The following is a 16,733-nucleotide window of genomic DNA, read 5'->3' on the forward strand; positions in this document are numbered from 1 at the left end:
CTTCCCTGCCCGAGCTGCACGGCCTGCTGCAAATCTCATCTCATCGTGCTGAAACTGAAAGCTACTACGTTACAGCTGAAGATACATTATGCTACCACCCAGTGGAAAGAAAGCTCACAGCTAATAGTACTCCTAGGTGCTTTGCAAAAATTGGCCAAGTAAGATTTACAAAGACTAATCCTAGTACCTCCCCTATGTTGCTGTAATACCCTCTCCCCATTCTTATCCTTCTTAGTTCATCCTTGTTGGCAAAGTAATTCTTAAATTTATTTAACACAAAAAACTAGAAGGTTTGAATGCTTTTATTCAATTTTTATACAGCAGTACAAATTATACAGATTCATTACAGTACAGATTTTGCAGGGGTGTATAGAGGTACTTAGTGATTTTTGGTTTATTTCAAATAAAGAGGCAAATCTTGGGAGCGCGGAAGCATAAACAAAACAACCTCACAGCAGGAAGCAAATCCCTACGTGCTGTGCACTAACCTGGCTGAAACCTACTCGGCGGAAAGAAGTTGGCACGACTACAGGCAGTGTTCCCAGAGCTCACATACCCAAAACAGCAACCCTGGGACACTCTACAGCTTTACATGAGTTTACAGGTGGGTAGATTATTTCTGTAACTACTGCAGATCCTTAAAGCTCGTGGACACCCTTTGCTCCAAAGGGGACAGAAGGGAAGAAAGCCAATGTTAAAATTAAGTTGCTGTTGAGCAAGCAAGGTTATGTAACAGAATCGTTTCAGCTATGTAAAAGGAAACCATAAAATGCTGGGAGTTAGTCACCCAAACAGCTAGAGGAGGAGAAGGAACATGATCTCAGACCTGACAGCCGGGACTCCGTGTGCATACCGTGACATCATACGGGCAACCAGAACCTGCTCTCCCATTTCCTAGGCCTCTCTAGGCTTCCTGTTTAAGTGAACAGATACAGGAGGGAAAAGGCAATGCTCCCTCATAAACCTCAGCGAGCAGAAAGGTCCAGGTCAGGCAGGTATAGCTTTGGTAGTACATTTCTCCAGCTAGCCCAGAGCATACGAAGGCATCAGGGCATTGCTATTACTAATGTGCAGCAGGCTTCAGAGTCAAGTGTCTGGCATGAAAAGATTGAATCATTTCAGAAAGCTCAGTCAAAGAATGATTATGTCATTTTAAATTCCTCTAGTAAGTTTGGCTTAATATCACTATAGTGAATGGTATCACAAATAGCAGAATAAATTGCAGAATATGTAGGTAAAATTTACGCACTTAGTAAAAGATGGTCTATGCTACAGAAAACTGCTGCAGCTTTATATATACTTGATTCCTTAAAATCCTGCAATGAGTAAAGTGGCATTTAAGAGTAAAGATTCAGCTAACAGATTAGAAAATTCCTATCTCAGCTGGAAATCAAGTTTCTCTTCAGCCACAGCAACTCCCCTTTCTGAAAATTTAAGACAAGCAACACCCAGAAATTGTATCTCAAGAATCAAGTCCAAAGAAATGCCCTTGAGAACTGCAAAAGTAACTGATTATGGATTATGCACTGGAGTATGTCAGGATAAAYGCTAACACCTTCATTCCTTCAGAGCCTTTGTTCTGACGTGGTAGTAAAATACAATAAAATACCACCAGAATATAAAAACCAAACTTCAACACAAAGGTAAAGCAGCCCGCAGGTAACTTGCTCATTGACTGAGTTCTTCCTGAAAGCCAGTCTGAATAATCACGAAGAGCTATTTCCCCACAGTGAGAAGGAATGAGGTCAGTTTAGAAAACCAGTGACCTGTGTCTGGTTGTAAACTGTACTGCTTGGAGTAAACTTGACACACGCAGCGTTTGTCCAAGGACATGCTCTAGATGAACAACGAGATCCCTGGGAAAAAAGCTGCTCCAAATAGCTTTGTTCAAAGCAGTAAGCAGGGCAAGGGCTGCTCTAAGAGTTACTACCCTTGACTGCTGTGATGAAGAGGTCACTCATGCATTGCAGAATGCCACCCGCTTTATTGTTACATTTTTTCTATAAAAAAGGTAGAGTTGCAATATCATTGGATTTGTTCTAAGATATTCAAGATTTTATCATCCTTTCTGAAGACAAATCAGCAGCTAATGCTACAGCTAGCAAATATGCTCCTACTATGTGTTAAAGTCAGGAGTAAAACTATAATAACACAAAGATTGAAAAAATACCAGCATTGTCCAAAATTGCACTGGGACAGTGAGTCTTGGACAAGACCTCTCTAYTACAGCCAGCTCCGGTATGCCTAGCAGAACTTCCAAAATACGTTGTCAACACTGGAAAATCAGTAGTAGTCCCAGTCTATCTTGGTAGTAAGCTAACAACTTGTTGCTACTTTAGAAAGGCAAATAAAAATAAGTCATCCTCAAGCCCTTARCTTGATTCAATCACCAGTCCATCATTTGAACATTTGAACTCTCCCACTTGTTTCTTCAGCCATCAGAACAGCATTCATGACTACAAGCATAAATAACCCGCTTGGATGCTGGACCAGACCTCACAGCTCAATGAGCTAGCAAGCCACATGCGGGACCATACCCAACTGCTGTGATTAGCTCTCCCAGGACCACTCCTGGGTTTGGGGGCTGATTTTTTATTTTTCTGTGGTTGAGTGCAGTACAGCAGCATGTTAGATGCTATTCCCACAGTATCTCCCTCAGCTCTTCCAGAGATGCCATACCAGCCACCTTCACTTTCTCCAGTTSCAACCCAACTGGAGAAACAGGATAAAGCATTTCCTGTGGTAGCAAAGCAATGCCATTCCTTAATTCAATTTCAGTTCCAAAACCTGTCTACCACATTGCTGACTTTTAAGTTCAGGTTTCAAGAAAGTTCTGCACAACCACCAAAATTAACTATGAGAATACAAATACATAAAAGTGAATTATCTACTTGTTGCCACTGCTGGTAATCTTCCTGGTCTAGGTTTTACCATGCTATGTTTAGCTTAAAGCTGCAGATAAATTATGTCACAGTCTAAGCATTACTGCATTTTGCTGATAGAAGGGGACAAATCCTGCTTCCTTCTATGAAATGTAAATGCCACTCAGCTAGTAGTTTTCTCAGCTATTGACATGAGCTMGTTTGATATACTTCTGTGCTAGAATAATTAGTTTGAGAACGGTGATCAAATAAACAAGTTTTTGAAGAGGGAAGAGAAATAAGAAWGGAGAAGTCTTCCCCTAAACCAGAGAAGCATAAGGCAGGATACTACACAGAAACCAAGCAACTCATTAATGCTTGCATCCAAGGAACACGGTTCAAAATAAGATATTAAACAGTATCAGTATTAAGCCCCTTTTCACTCCTGGGAAATCATTGACAAAACAATGATTAATAGATACAGAGAAATATCTACTAGAACAAGATGAGTCCTTTTCTACCTCTCTACCATCTCACAAGCCAGCAATGCTTCTCTCCATGCAGAAGAATGAAACACAGCAATGCTTCCACCATTACAAGGTTTGAAAGACCAGCCATTAACAAGTCTTGCAGGGGCAGCTCAAGGACCTTCTATCTCTAGCCAACCAGCCCTGGACTTACACCTCAAGTAACTATTCATATAAGACAGTCAGGTGCTAGCACGCAAGCTGCCTTAGCGTGATGCTCCAGAGCAGGCTCTGGATTCCTTGCTCAAGCTGTCCTAAGTCTAAAGGCTGGACCAAATAGCTGGAAGGCAAGCACTTTCCATCCTTTCATGCCATGGAAAGCATTGAGTGCAGCAGGATGGCCAGAATTTGTTTCCTCAATAAAAACATTTCTCTCCCTCTTTTAACTTACCCTGCAGCATGCACTATTCCAAAGACAAAAGGCAGCGGAGTCTCATTAACAGTTATATCTAGCAGGAAAAGACTCTGCCAAAAGCTTAGGAGAAAGTGGGGAAAGAAGCAAAACCAATCTTTCCWTTTTTTTGTCACAGCACATAAAGATGCTATGTTAAACTGCTCACTACTCAAACTGGGAGGTCACACAGTTTTGTCCTTTACCAGGCAGGAGACTTTCCTTGAGAGGTTAGCAGAACCCAGGTTCTAGGAAAAAAATGGTACCAAGAGCTATATAAAACTGCAAACTATAAGACCTCCAAACTTGCCCTAGCAACTACCTTTGCACTATAACTGAGGTTATACAGAAGCCACAGGACAAAGAACTTGGGTTTGCTTCCAAATTTGCCCAAGCTTTGTCACCTGCACATTCCCAGCATTCGTTTAAATTAGATTCCTCCTGCTTTCTTCCCCTCCCCCCTTATGTGGATAAGAAGTGGGGCTGGTACAGATGGCCTGCAAGATTTAGGGAATCAAAATTCCAAATTAACTTCAGTGTTGGAGAACTGGAGGAAAACCAAGCTATAGCAGACTCAAATAAAGACCAATGTTAAATATTACTTAATGTTTTCTTTTATTTAAAAGATCATTCACAAAATACCATATCCATAAATTTATTTTGTTATGAAGCAGAATGTGTTAAGTGTTTGGAAATCTTTTTTTTCCTTTTTCTTTTTTCTCTTTTTTTTTTTACATTTAAAAGTCAACTTCTTTGACTAGAGGTGAGTTTTTATATGGGAATTTTGTTCTTAAAATCTTTTCCACATTGAAGATGTAAATAGGTCAATCATTGGTTTGGAATACAACCACACAAATGCATGTCTGTCTTAAATTAAGTATTAGTGTTAGACAAATGGTTCTTATCTCAGAAGCAGATTAAGTGACAGGCAGAAGGAAGGAAAGTAGTTCTGTAAATTGCTGGGACTCTGATGTGACAAAGGTAACTTTAAGAAAGAAATTCACTACTAGCAGTGAGGCTCATAGCGAAGCAGCCATGTTTCCAAACCCCTCTTGCAAGTACTCTGGTGTGTTGGCTGCTTTATCTGAAAGCTGTGAGCACTAGCATTAGGGGCCCAAGAGCTCTTCTCATGCAGACGTATCTACAGAGTGTTATAGATCCAGGTTGTTTTTAAACATGAATACTCTCCCCATTGGCTCCAGCCTCCCCTCCCCCTCACCCCCCTCCTCCCACACACACACTCCCAGGAACACTGGCAAGAAACACTTCAAGTTCAGAGATGTGGCAACTAGAGATGCTTTTTACCCAAACTTTCAAATGAGTAGAACCTAAAGCATAATGATTTCTTATCTGTCCATTTTCAACATATTCTGAAAACAGAGGTCTCAAAACTGTACACTWCTAGGTAAAGAAATAGAGGATAATGGCAATTACATACTGCATGGCAAAGTATACACTCCTTAAACAAAAATAAAAAAGTCAATTTTATTTGTAGAAACTTCATTTAAAAATTTACCAAACATGTAAAACCCAAAGAAATGTAAGCAGGAAGAGCCAGTGAGGACTTGTGCTCTAACAGGCACATTTTTGCAGCACTAACCTTGAGTTCAGAAGTATAGTATTATACCATTTTGAAGCCAATAGTCAGCCAGCCAGCAAAGTCTACTGGCAGATGCTTTATCCATAGAGACTCCACCTATTCACCAGGCTTCTTCACTAATTTTATTTGCATCTATTAAGTTGGTATTTCACAGTGACCTGCGTGAAAGGGCAGTTATCCCCTTCGTTTTCACAAAGAACTCTGCTGTAAACAGTAATTCTATCATCAATTGTCATAAACGGTATTTCACTACATGGTTAGAACTGTGAATTACTCTAACTGTTCAACTTGTCTGGACTCTCCAGCTTTCCTCTTCAGAGCCACAGCAATACAGAACAAGACATGCAGGTCAGAAGAGGAGCATTGAGGAAGAAAAAGGAAACAATACAGGGTAGTAACTAAGTCTAACCTGTGCTTCTAAAGTAAAACAAACCCAGAAAGGAAGTGAAGCAGCACCTTTGTCCAGAGACCTCCACACACTGGTGAAAGCAGCTACACTGCCTTATCTACTGGCAATTGTGCTGCTTGGAAGAAAACAGAAGAGGGAAACTCAGCACAAAGCAGGCACTAGATACAGCAAAGCCAAGAACGTACTAAAAACCACTTGTTAACAGCTGACATGCATTCACAAGCTCTGTGTTTTCGGTTTCAAAGAGGACAAATGCCAGATGGCAGGAATGGTAAACTGCAGGGTTGACATTCCAGCAGAGCTAGTCACTCTGTACTGTCTTGCTTTTTTTTCCCGCCTCCCCATTCCCTCTCAACCCCAAGCTCAGTCGTGCTCTTTTACTACTTCCTCTCGGGGCTTGGCTCCACCAAAGATAGCAGAGTTGGGGTTGGCTACTTGATTGAGGGGAGTAGCAACTGTTCGAGGTTTGAGCTGAAGTCGGGGCCGTTGTGCTCTTTCCTCTGAAAAAAAAAAAAAAAAACAAACAAACATTGAGGTTAAGATATGTCTATTACAGATGGATGCTTTAACCTAAGGAAGAAAGCAGGTGCTTCCTTCCTAAAGGAAGACAGGCAGGCTGAATTACAGACAACTTTCTGGTTTACCTTCTGTTGGCTCTCTGAAGTCCATGGAAGATCCACGAAGGGGAGGCCCATCTCTGAAGCGACCGGTGCCACCAGTTCCCATTGAGGCACCAGGTGGTCGCCGGTCTCCAGGACGAGTTCCTCTACCCCGACCTCCCAAAAAGTCATCATCTTTGAATCCTGAAGAAGGAAGATGGTGAATTTAAAGAATACATTTTGTAATGCTTCCAATCTAGATTTTTTTTTTTTAATCTGGGTGACTGGAAAACCTTGCATGTCACTGCTGTCATCCAAGATGTTGCACTCAGACATTACCAAGAGCCTTTGTCTGTAGACAAATTGCTTCACAGATCCCTAATACATTCTGCAAAAGTCATACAGATGCCATTTGAAATCAAGTATGCCATCCCAAAGTTTAATGCCCTTTCATCCATCTAGAGGTTTATTTCATACTCAGTCTTTGAGTGGGTCACCAAATGAGGTTAAATATGAGCTTCAGCTTCAACTTCAGACTTAACACCATCAGGTGAATTGACAGACTACAATAGATGCAGTTTGGTCATACTTGCTACAGCCTTAACACAAAACTTACAGGAGTAAAGCAAATGAAAGAGAGGGCTATGGAGAGGTAAAACAGATACAGTCCTTAAACATAAGAGCCTTTCAAAAAAATAAACAGATCACAACTCCAGGGCTTCCCAGTTATACTGTGACTAATGTCAATGACATTAGAAAAGGTGAATCTTCACAGATGTTTTACTACGCTAACAGACATTTACTAGACTAGCAAAAGTTAGGAAAAAAAAACAACTCAGACTAAATACAAAGTTGACTGCACTTCTTGATTTTTTTTTTTTCCTTTTTGACACAAACACTGAAGAACTGTCACTGACAAGAGTTCCCTTCTCTGTACCAGTGACTATCTTAGCATATCTCCCTCTGCCATCTGCATTCAACATGAGGATATTTCAGACTAGAGGATACCATAAAGGGAATATATTCAGTTTTTCAGAAGCTTCCTGGAAGAGAAAGTTTTGTTGYCATCTGAGATTTTCCCCTGCACTTCAGTATACTTGGCCGAGTTGTAGAACTGTTCCTTCCTTCCTTCCATACCAGAATGGCAATCTTTAAAGACCRATCCAGAGCAAGGTAGTACAACCTGAGAAGAAAAACTTCTGTAGCAGCTAAGTAAGACTTAAATGCTAAACTTCTGATGCACAAGTGACTCATCCAGCATCTAACTAGCTGAAATGTTCATATTTTAAAAAGCTGACAAAAAAGGTGCAAGGCTAAGACACCATAATGTTAGCTATGAAGGCAGGTTAAGCATAGCACTATAGCAAGCTTGCTTTCTCCAGCATCATGTGTCAAGTTTCATGCTAGTGGAAATAGTATGCTTTGTTATCTGCTCCTTGTACTTTATCCATTCCATTCATGCAGAGACAGAYATTGCAAAGTTAACACTTGCCAACATCTCTCCATCAGAAAATGGACCAAACCCATCATTTCAGAGGACATAAGCAACTGTTAGTGTCACTCTGGAGTCTAGTAACTAGGAAATCGTTTGATAACCAGAAGCCAAAAAACAGACATGGCAGCTCCAACACTACCTTTTACTCAGCAAGCTCTGTTGTTTGCTGCTATAACAGACCTAGAGCTTTCAGGAGCATTTTATATTTAAAAATGCTTTGGAACCCTATCATGTCCTTGAAGTCATTATTTAATGGATGCACATATAGTGGTATTACATCTCCTTCTAAAGACATTGAAAGCCTTTGCTTCAAGAGAATACAGCACTGGTATCAGTTTTGCTCCATGATTTTTCTGCTTCTGCTACTATTCAGAAATATACTTTGTCTTATACCTGAGAAGTGTAGTCCTCAAAATCTAGGCAACATAAGCTACATCTGAGAAACTATTCTACCATTTAAGACTGTTTCATAAAATTCACAATCAAGATCTTCTGCTATGAAGTGACAGAAGCTTCCCTGGAAGGATCCCACTGCAACTGCAGAAYGTCTAAAGTCGGCATACAGTAGATCAAAACAGCAAATGGGGACAAATGTAGCTGACAAAAATGAGAACACATCTGTGCTTTTTAGGCTGCCTATCTGTATAAGTGTTAATACTGATACCAGAATTGAAGTCATCTCTGGAATCCCATCCACCTCCTCTGGATTCTCGGGAACCTCCTCCCATTCCTAGGAGAAAAGCCACAATTGTGTTCAGGTCTGATGCTGTGGAAAACACTGATCAAGGGGATACCAAACCATGGTTTCGGTCTTTTAATAGCCAGTCATGCGCTGAAAAATCCTTTAGTTTCACTGTTTACCTAGTTCCATYGGATAGGAACAAAAGGTAAGTTAAACCAAGAATCCGTGGTCAGAAAAGCTGCTTTAATGCACATTACAGACATCTAGAAATGCACTTGAGTCTAGTTCCAGTAAGCTTTATGACTATGGCAAAACCTATTTTTTTTTTACACTGGAACACAAGATACTCCAGGTTAACTATTGTATGCTTGTATTTACTTAGCTTACTCACTTTCTTACACAATAAAATAGTAGTACATCAGACTGTTGGGCTTATGACTGTCCTCTGCAAGACATTATATATTACCAGGGGTATTGGTCTCACTTCCTGGGCTAGAATTGACAACAGCTTTTGGACACAAAGCACATCTATTCCAGACATCTCAGGAGCAGCAACAACTAGGTTAGAAAGGAATATATAAAATCTCTACTTTCMTATACTCTTCATAGGAGATTTACTTGCATGCCTTGTCTTAGCATTAGTTAGCACCAGAAGTGATAACTTATATTTAAAGAAAATATTTAGGAAAAAAGAAGTCACCTCTGTCATCAGGCCCACCACCTTTTCTGAAGCCAAAACCACCTTTATCTTGTTTTCTGCCTTCTGCTATGTCCACTCGGAGTGATCGGTCACCCAAAAGCTGCCAAATGAAAGAAAAATCTCTTCAGAATTTGCCAGATAAGCATCCAAAGAGTGAGACTTGTGCTCATCTTTGTTTCACAAATTAACTGGAGGTATACTTACTGCACCATCATACGTAAGAGCTTCCTTGAGCGACTCCACCTCATCAAACTCTACGTAACAAAATCCTGCAAGGAGAGCCTCACAAGTTAATACCAGTAATTGAAAAGCCATTTATAAGAAGTCTCTCTTCCTACATATCTGGTTAATTGTCTCCCTTCTTTCAGCCATGAGCTAGGATAAGTGCAAGACATATCCTGCAATATGCTCTTCACATGGACACTACACAAATGCCAAGACTCTGATTAGTTTCCTTTACCATAGGTTCTCATTATAGATTAGCTTTCATCTATGCCTTGAATCAGCTATTTAGTTGGACACTGATGTTTGGTTGCTAGCTTATTTTTACAAGAAGCTGAAGCAACTGCTCAAACAGTCTAATTCAGCAAATTCACTAAACAATGTGGTGATGCATTTTTTTTTTCTGAGACCCTATGTTACCCAAGTTAAGCCTCTTCATTAAAGAAATAACTTAGAAATAACATAGTCCTCTTCCCATGGCCACAACTCCAATGGAAAAGGTTCCACCTAAAACATTTGCTTCCTGTAATACTATTGTCTGAATAGCCTGATTGCTTTTCTTCTCTACCCACCAAAAGACAGAGGGTCTTTTGATTACTGGTAGTCTTGTGAGCTAGAGAAGACTGCTAGGGTACTGAAGACTTTAGTATCATGGAACTTAAAGCAGATCGGGCACTTTTTTTTTTTTTTTTTTTTTTTTTTTTTTTTTTTGTCTTGTATGGATTGTAACAAACCTTAAGAAAGCCCTTTCATGGCAAGGCAAATATGCCTCTCCTCACCCATGTTAATTTGTATCTTAAGATAATGGATGTAACAGCGAATCTCACTCAAATGAGATGTTTGTTAGTCAAAGACAAACCTGCATAAGTCAACATGAAAGAACAAATCCACACTGACAARCTACCTAGGCTTTAAAGCAGATAATGAAATACACCATTAAAACAATTTTAGAAGTACATCAGTTTCCCTGTACTTAGCCATCCACAACAGTTCTGAATACTCACCTTTAAATTTGTCCGTTTCCTTGTCTCTGACTAGTCGTACACTCCTTACACTGAGATCCTTGAAGATAGCATCTATGTCTCCTTGAACAGTGTTGAAGGGTAGATTTCCCACATATGCTGTGAAAGGGGGTTCTGTTGGCAGCTCTTTCTGTTTGCGGGAACCCAGGCCACCACCACGAGACCTGTTGAAAAAGCACRGTTAGTCTCTGGCACTTGATTTCCAACACAGCTAGTAATATATTATATAGCACAGTTCAGATGCTGTTTGACTTTGGAAGTGGAGTTTTGCACAATTATAGTTAGTTTTTTCCATCCTTTTGCCCACACCTGCACCCCCAGTATGGACCAACTCCTTTTTAGTATTATCTGATCAGTACTTCACGGGATAAACAAATGAACAGTTATCTTAAAGTACATTACAGGTAAACAGCAGTGAAATGAGCAAACTTCTTATCATAATCAACTGAAAAGACTGCAACCTAAAGTTATCTGCACTATCCCCATCCGTTCCATCCCTCCCCCAATAAATTCCAGACTGAAACATAAGAATAATTCACAGTTGWAAAGAAATACTTGCATGCCACAGTCTCTTCATCTTATTCTGAAGTTAAACTGGACACAATGCTTTCAATCAAATACTATATTATCAACTTACACTCCACAAACATTTAAATTATTTTCGCAGTGCTTAGCTTAACAGAAGCATCTTCTAGCTCTGAAAAGTTACTGCCAGAACCAAGTGTCAGATATTTAAAGGGTACCTGGGCTGGAATGCTGTAACTGAACACAGTAAAAAGCTTAGCTGAGCAAGAAGCTCAGAAGTACAGTAACCAAGAATTTAAACTTGAAAGTTTACTTTCCTCTTTGAGCTGCAGATTGAGGAAAACTAGGTTACCCTTTCCTACCTTTTCTCTAGTCTCAGTTAAGGCTATCAGCATTGACTGCTGAGAAACTAGGCTTTTCCAACTGAGTTCTTCACTGTATTAACGCAACACATCTACAGGAACGTTCTTCTCCTGTAAAGCCTAAGCTTTTAAAGACAGCTAATTCTGATCACCTTTGAAAAAAACACACCCACACACAAGATTYTTAACATGGCACAAGGCAACCTTAAGTTTTAACAGCTTTGCGGGACTTCTAGACTAGAAGATGTAATCGCCACTGGTTCCAATAGCCTTTCCCCTGCCTGAGTAATGTTTGACTTTTTTCAGAGATGCTTTGTGTATTGTTATACTCATACTCTTCTTTAGTACCTTATTTTTACTGGGTTTTGTTCATGCCTGAACCCTTCCCCAGAGCCTCACTGCACATTTAAGAGCACAGTGCAATACAAGGTGTACCAAACCAGGATTCGCTACTGTGACATGGACTAATTAAATTTCATTAAGTTTAGTCTGCCAAAGGCCTATCCAACAATTTTATCGTTTTATTTTATTCTGGCTGCCTGTGTGCCTATGGCAAGCAATATAATTGTTGTCCATCTTTGCTCTGCAACCCAGAATAAGTATTCTATTATTGCTAACAAAATAAAAAATAAAAAATAGTAATTTAAAATTTGTTAATGCTTTCTAGATAAGCCTATCATTTAAACCTACTCATGGTAGCAGCTCCACCCAGGAGTCATTTGACACCAAAAGAGCATACTGGTACACATACTAGAATCACAACCGACATAATATTTTTATATTAGTATCCACCTAACTCCATATTTTAGCATTTTAACTACATTACTTGTGAATGAGACATAGGTAGCTAAATAATCTAGAGTCAGAAACATACTCAAGAACAAAAGCTGCCCTCATTCAGGTGCTTTTATATGTATAGTGGAATTAAAACTTAGAAGAGTCTTATGACTAAAGTTAAGAAAACTCCAAGAAAACAGAGCTATCCTCCTAAAGAGTTCCGTAGCACGTAAAATTAATTCCATGACTCTACTCTTAATTCTCCTCTGCAGATTTATGAACTATTAAAATACTATACATCTAATTCACAGAATACAAAAGTTATTTTGGCTATCAGGAACATCAGAATCACTTAAGCAGAGCTTAAAAGGAATGTTCTCTCCTGTATATTCTTGCCATGTTCTTTGGACCGCCAGTCTTCTCCATCAGTGAGCTGATTCATCTAAAGAGTCACCCTAAAGATGAATTCTCAGCCAGATCAATGAAATGATCTGGCCAGCTGCAAAGGCACTTGTGCCAACACACAGGAGAAGAGGAATGAAAGCCAGGGCAGCCAGGGCAGGATCTACAGCTYTCAACAGCAACCTCTACTTGTATAAGTTCAAACTGCCTCTGAAACCACACCCTCAAGTTCACAATCAACAATCCCTAAAGCAATTTAATTTTATTCTGCTGATAAACTTTGTTTCTTACTGCATCATATAAGGATTTGGGGTGGGGAGGGAACGACAGAAGGAAGAAGTTTAAAAAAAAAARTCAGTGCCCTATTATGCAATTCCTATTGGTAGTAAGTCAGGAAAAAAGCACTAAGTTTTAATTTGATGCACTAAAATATCTATTAGGTATTTTGGTCTTCACCTGTATAGCAGCAATGGACCTTACCTAGGTTGCAAACTAAGTTTCCCATAGAATCTAGATATAGCTGCAGTACTTAAACTGTTTTCTATGTTCCCCTGCATTTTCTTAAGCACAAAAATGAGCCCAAACATAAGAATAACTTCTGATTTCAATAATCAAATAATGAGATGGAAAGACAACACTCACTTACAACAACAGGACAAAAGTAAATTATAATTAAGAATACTTCTGAACTAAGTGAACTAAGTCAACACTAAAATGTTAAATGAGCATTTGATATCTCCACTCAGTATAACTTTAGCTGAAACAGCTGGGTAATAATTATGTCTTCTTACCATGAGAGGCTTAAGAAACATGGAAAATTGATTTTTTTTTTTCAGAGAACTGAAYAGGAGAGCAAAATAAGAAAGCTTACTTCTAGCAAAGGTGGAAGCAAGCATCTCTAGTGGGGAAGGAGTAACAATCAAATTATCATTTTGAAGCTACTGCTTTAGAAAGTTTAGGTTATTGTCTCCAGAAACCAAAAATCTGTTAGAGGTTCAAAACAAAGCCACTTTTGGAAAGCTAGTATTTGAATTTAAGAGCCTTTCAACTAAGGACCAAAACAATAGTTTAGTATTTATCTTTTTTATGTATTACAGAGACGAYCACCTAATCAGATTCCAATGTTAGTATTTTACTACAAATGTCATGAGGCTCAGCAGGATGCAAGATTTGTCAAGAGTCTCCAGATCATAACTCCAAATATGCACCTGGTTTATTCAAGCAATCCAGTACATCTCTACAATAGCATCACAAGTCTTCAAGAAAAAATTATTTGAACCTACAAAGTTAGGAGATATTTATTAACATTAAATGGGTAAGACAAGATCTAACACGCCAAAACAATACAGATTGGCTCTCCGTTTTCACTTACTTGTACAACACTTCAGCAGATGACGTCCAACTTTTGGGTAAAGCAGCCAGCATTAAGCCCAGTGCTTAAAACCACACCTAGACAAACACCATGCTGGCAAATCAGGGTTGACAAATGCTCATAATTGCCTTCAACTCTGAGAAGCTCTACAGATGTTCAGGAAATCTCAGCAAGGCCACAATATTCTTACATACAGATTTTGGTGTCAAATTTTGGACTTCAAAACATCAGCATCTTTTATATCAAGCCTTTGTTATTAATGTTAGCAGCACAGCTTTCATCTGGAGTAAAGTGGCTTTTGCATATCATGAAGAGCAGAAGCATGATGCTATTAACACACTACCTATCTCAGAAGTGGCAAAATTCCCATCATCATTGGGCCATAACTATATCCTGCTGTTTCTTCCACAGTAATTTTGAAAAGTCCAAGACATGTTTTACAGGTACTAGGTTGCTAGGAATTATTCAGTTTTCTATGCCTCTCATTTAAACCTTATGTTAATTCTCCATACAGGTCAATTGTTATTTCAAATGCAAATTCAAAGGAAATCATTAAGACTCAACTGCATTTACACTATTCCAACAGTCTGATACGGCCTAAAAAGGGGTAAAGTCATTTTAAGTTGAGGAAGAGTCATTTAATCAGAACCTTCAAGACCACAAGTCATGTTTTCATTAAACTATGCATATTATGATTCTTTGTACAAAGTGGTAACCTGTTAAAGTCTGACACCATGAATTTGTTGCTAGTGACTAGCAAAAGCAATAAATCAGATTCAAGTAAAAGTGGCATCCTATTTTAATATCAGTAGCATCTGAAGCTTAAAACAGCTAATTCAGCGTGTACTCTTCCTCATCTGCAGAGGCATTTACTAATTGGGACACCTTTAGTTCACCAAAACAAGAATCCAAGTTTTGCCTGAAATTTCTTTATTAAAGAAGTCTGAACATGAAAGTAATATTTTAATTTTATAACTCTGTAGAACATGCCTACATTGTCTAGTGTAGACTGTTCAGTAGCATCYGGATTTATTACACAAGTGCCACTTTAGACCAGTTTCAAGGTCATTACAGAATTTAAGAAATACTAGAATTATAAATGGCTACATTGTCTGTTTATTCTGAGATCTCTACAGGCGGTGCTTGACCATTTAAAAAAAATAAATTTACAAAACTCATCAGTTTCTAAATATGAAAGAATCTGTTCCTGTTACAATCACAAGAGCTCCTCTCTGTTGCCTAGACAAGTCTCAGAAACGAAACTAATTTATCCCTTGAACTACAGGAAAGGACAAGAATTCTGTTGACCCAAAAATGCACCTTGGAAGATTAGATTACAGAACAGCATACTTGATAAGATTTGTTTGGAAAGATAGTTTATTCAACAGTTGTACGGCTACTGTTGTATTTTAGTGTTGACGAACACTTCTACAGCACCAACCTTCAGAAAACTCAACTGCTGCTACTTGCATCTTCCTAACCTGATTTCAAGCAAATTTTATAACTGCTAGTTATTGTTTTTGCAGTTCTTTAGAGGGGGGAGAGAAAAAAAAATAAAGACAGTAACACAAGTTCAGAGGGAGCAGAACTCTTAGCAGCTCAGTTCGACTTTCCCAAAAGGAAGTCTAGCAGGCATTCCCAAAGGGTTTTCCTGCAGCCTCAACCCCTTCATTCCCCTCCCTACCCCTAACGTAGGCACTCTCCAGCTAAGAGGCAGACATGAGCCAGACCCCAAGGGCCAGTGCTTTGGAGTCAGCACTCGGGCCCCCGGATAACGCAGGAGCGCGGCCCGGCCCTCCCTGACCGGAGGAGCCGCAGAGCCCTCCCATTTCCTCCCCGCTGCAGGCATCACAATGCGGCCTGCYCGGGGGCCGCAGCAGCTCCCCCCCGCCACCAAGCACCTCACCGTGCCGAGCGAGGCCCGCGAGCAGCGAGGCCTCTTGCCGCCCTTCGCGGGGAGCTCCCTCCTCCCCTCTCCCGGTCTGTCCCTGCAAGGGCTCCTCACGGCTCTGCCCACCTTGGCTCYGTCCCAGCACCTCCTTAAATCCCCCTTCCGTGCGCCTCTCGGCCGGCGGGAGCACAGCGACACCCTCATCCTCCCGCCCCTTCCCAGCGCTCCCGAGCCCCCTCCTCCCCTCCTCGAGTGAGGAGACGGCCCTACCCCTCCCCGGGCCGCCGCAGCCGCCTCCCCGCCTCACAAAGCGGAGCCTCTAGGGCCGCAGGGAAACGCGCCCCGCCGGGCTCACCCCACCTCCCAGGAAGGGGAAGCGAAGCGAAGGCGGCGGGGGGAGCCGGGCGCGGGCGGTTCCGGGCGGCGGCGCCCCCACGCCGTGCCCACCCGCCATCTCCCTAGGGAAAGGGGCAGGCCAGGCTCGGCCCCGCCGCGCCCCCTACTCGCCCGGCCGGGGGGGAGCCGAGCGCCGCTCCCGCCTCCCCCCATCCCGCTCCTCGGGGAGCCCCCGGCGCTGCCCCGCCCGCCGGGGCGCCGGCGCTGCGCTCACCCCCGGCCGCCGCCGAAGCTGCTGTAGGCCCGATCGTCGTAAGGATCAAAATCCGCCATCGCCACCTCAGCCTCCTCCCCGTGCGAGCGTGACAGGACCGGGCCCGCAGGACCCCGCGGCGCTTATATACGGCGCAGCCCGAGCCGAGGCTGCCCCGCGCGGTGCCTGTCTCCAGCTCCCCGCCCTGCCGGGGCTGCCCGCGCCGCCGCCTGTCGGAAAGTCTCCGCGCGCGGGCGCGCAGGGAGCTGCGCTCCGCCGCCGGCCCCGCCGCGCTGCGGCGGCGTCA

The 16,733-nt window shown here is 41.4% G+C and overlaps 1 protein-coding gene across 2 annotated transcripts; it reads right to left on the reverse strand.

Annotated features, from left to right (window-relative positions):
- Nucleotides 1-284: 284 nt before the first annotated feature.
- Nucleotides 285-16,556, reverse strand: EIF4H (eukaryotic translation initiation factor 4H). Of its 2 annotated transcripts, XM_085315003.1 has the most exons (7): nucleotides 16,448-16,556; nucleotides 10,491-10,672; nucleotides 9,469-9,533; nucleotides 9,265-9,364; nucleotides 8,547-8,612; nucleotides 6,433-6,591; nucleotides 285-6,288 (listed from the first exon to the last, which is right to left on the reverse strand). In XM_085315003.1, the coding sequence occupies exons 1-7, from the start codon at nucleotides 16,504-16,506 to the stop codon at nucleotides 6,152-6,154; spliced, it is 768 nt and encodes a 255-aa protein (XP_085171129.1). In that variant the 5' UTR covers nucleotides 16,507-16,556; the 3' UTR covers nucleotides 285-6,151. The 2 variants fall into 2 exon arrangements, with proteins under 2 accessions (XP_085171129.1, XP_085171136.1); XM_085315010.1 differs by lacking the exon at nucleotides 8,547-8,612.
- Nucleotides 16,557-16,733: the final 177 nt, after the last annotated feature.

The sequence above is a fragment of the Rhea americana genome, unplaced genomic scaffold (assembly GCF_003343005.1).
Source record: "Rhea americana isolate MKP2758 unplaced genomic scaffold, rheAme1 scaffold_111, whole genome shotgun sequence".
In the NCBI taxonomy this organism is placed as follows: Eukaryota; Metazoa; Chordata; class Aves; order Rheiformes; family Rheidae; genus Rhea; species Rhea americana.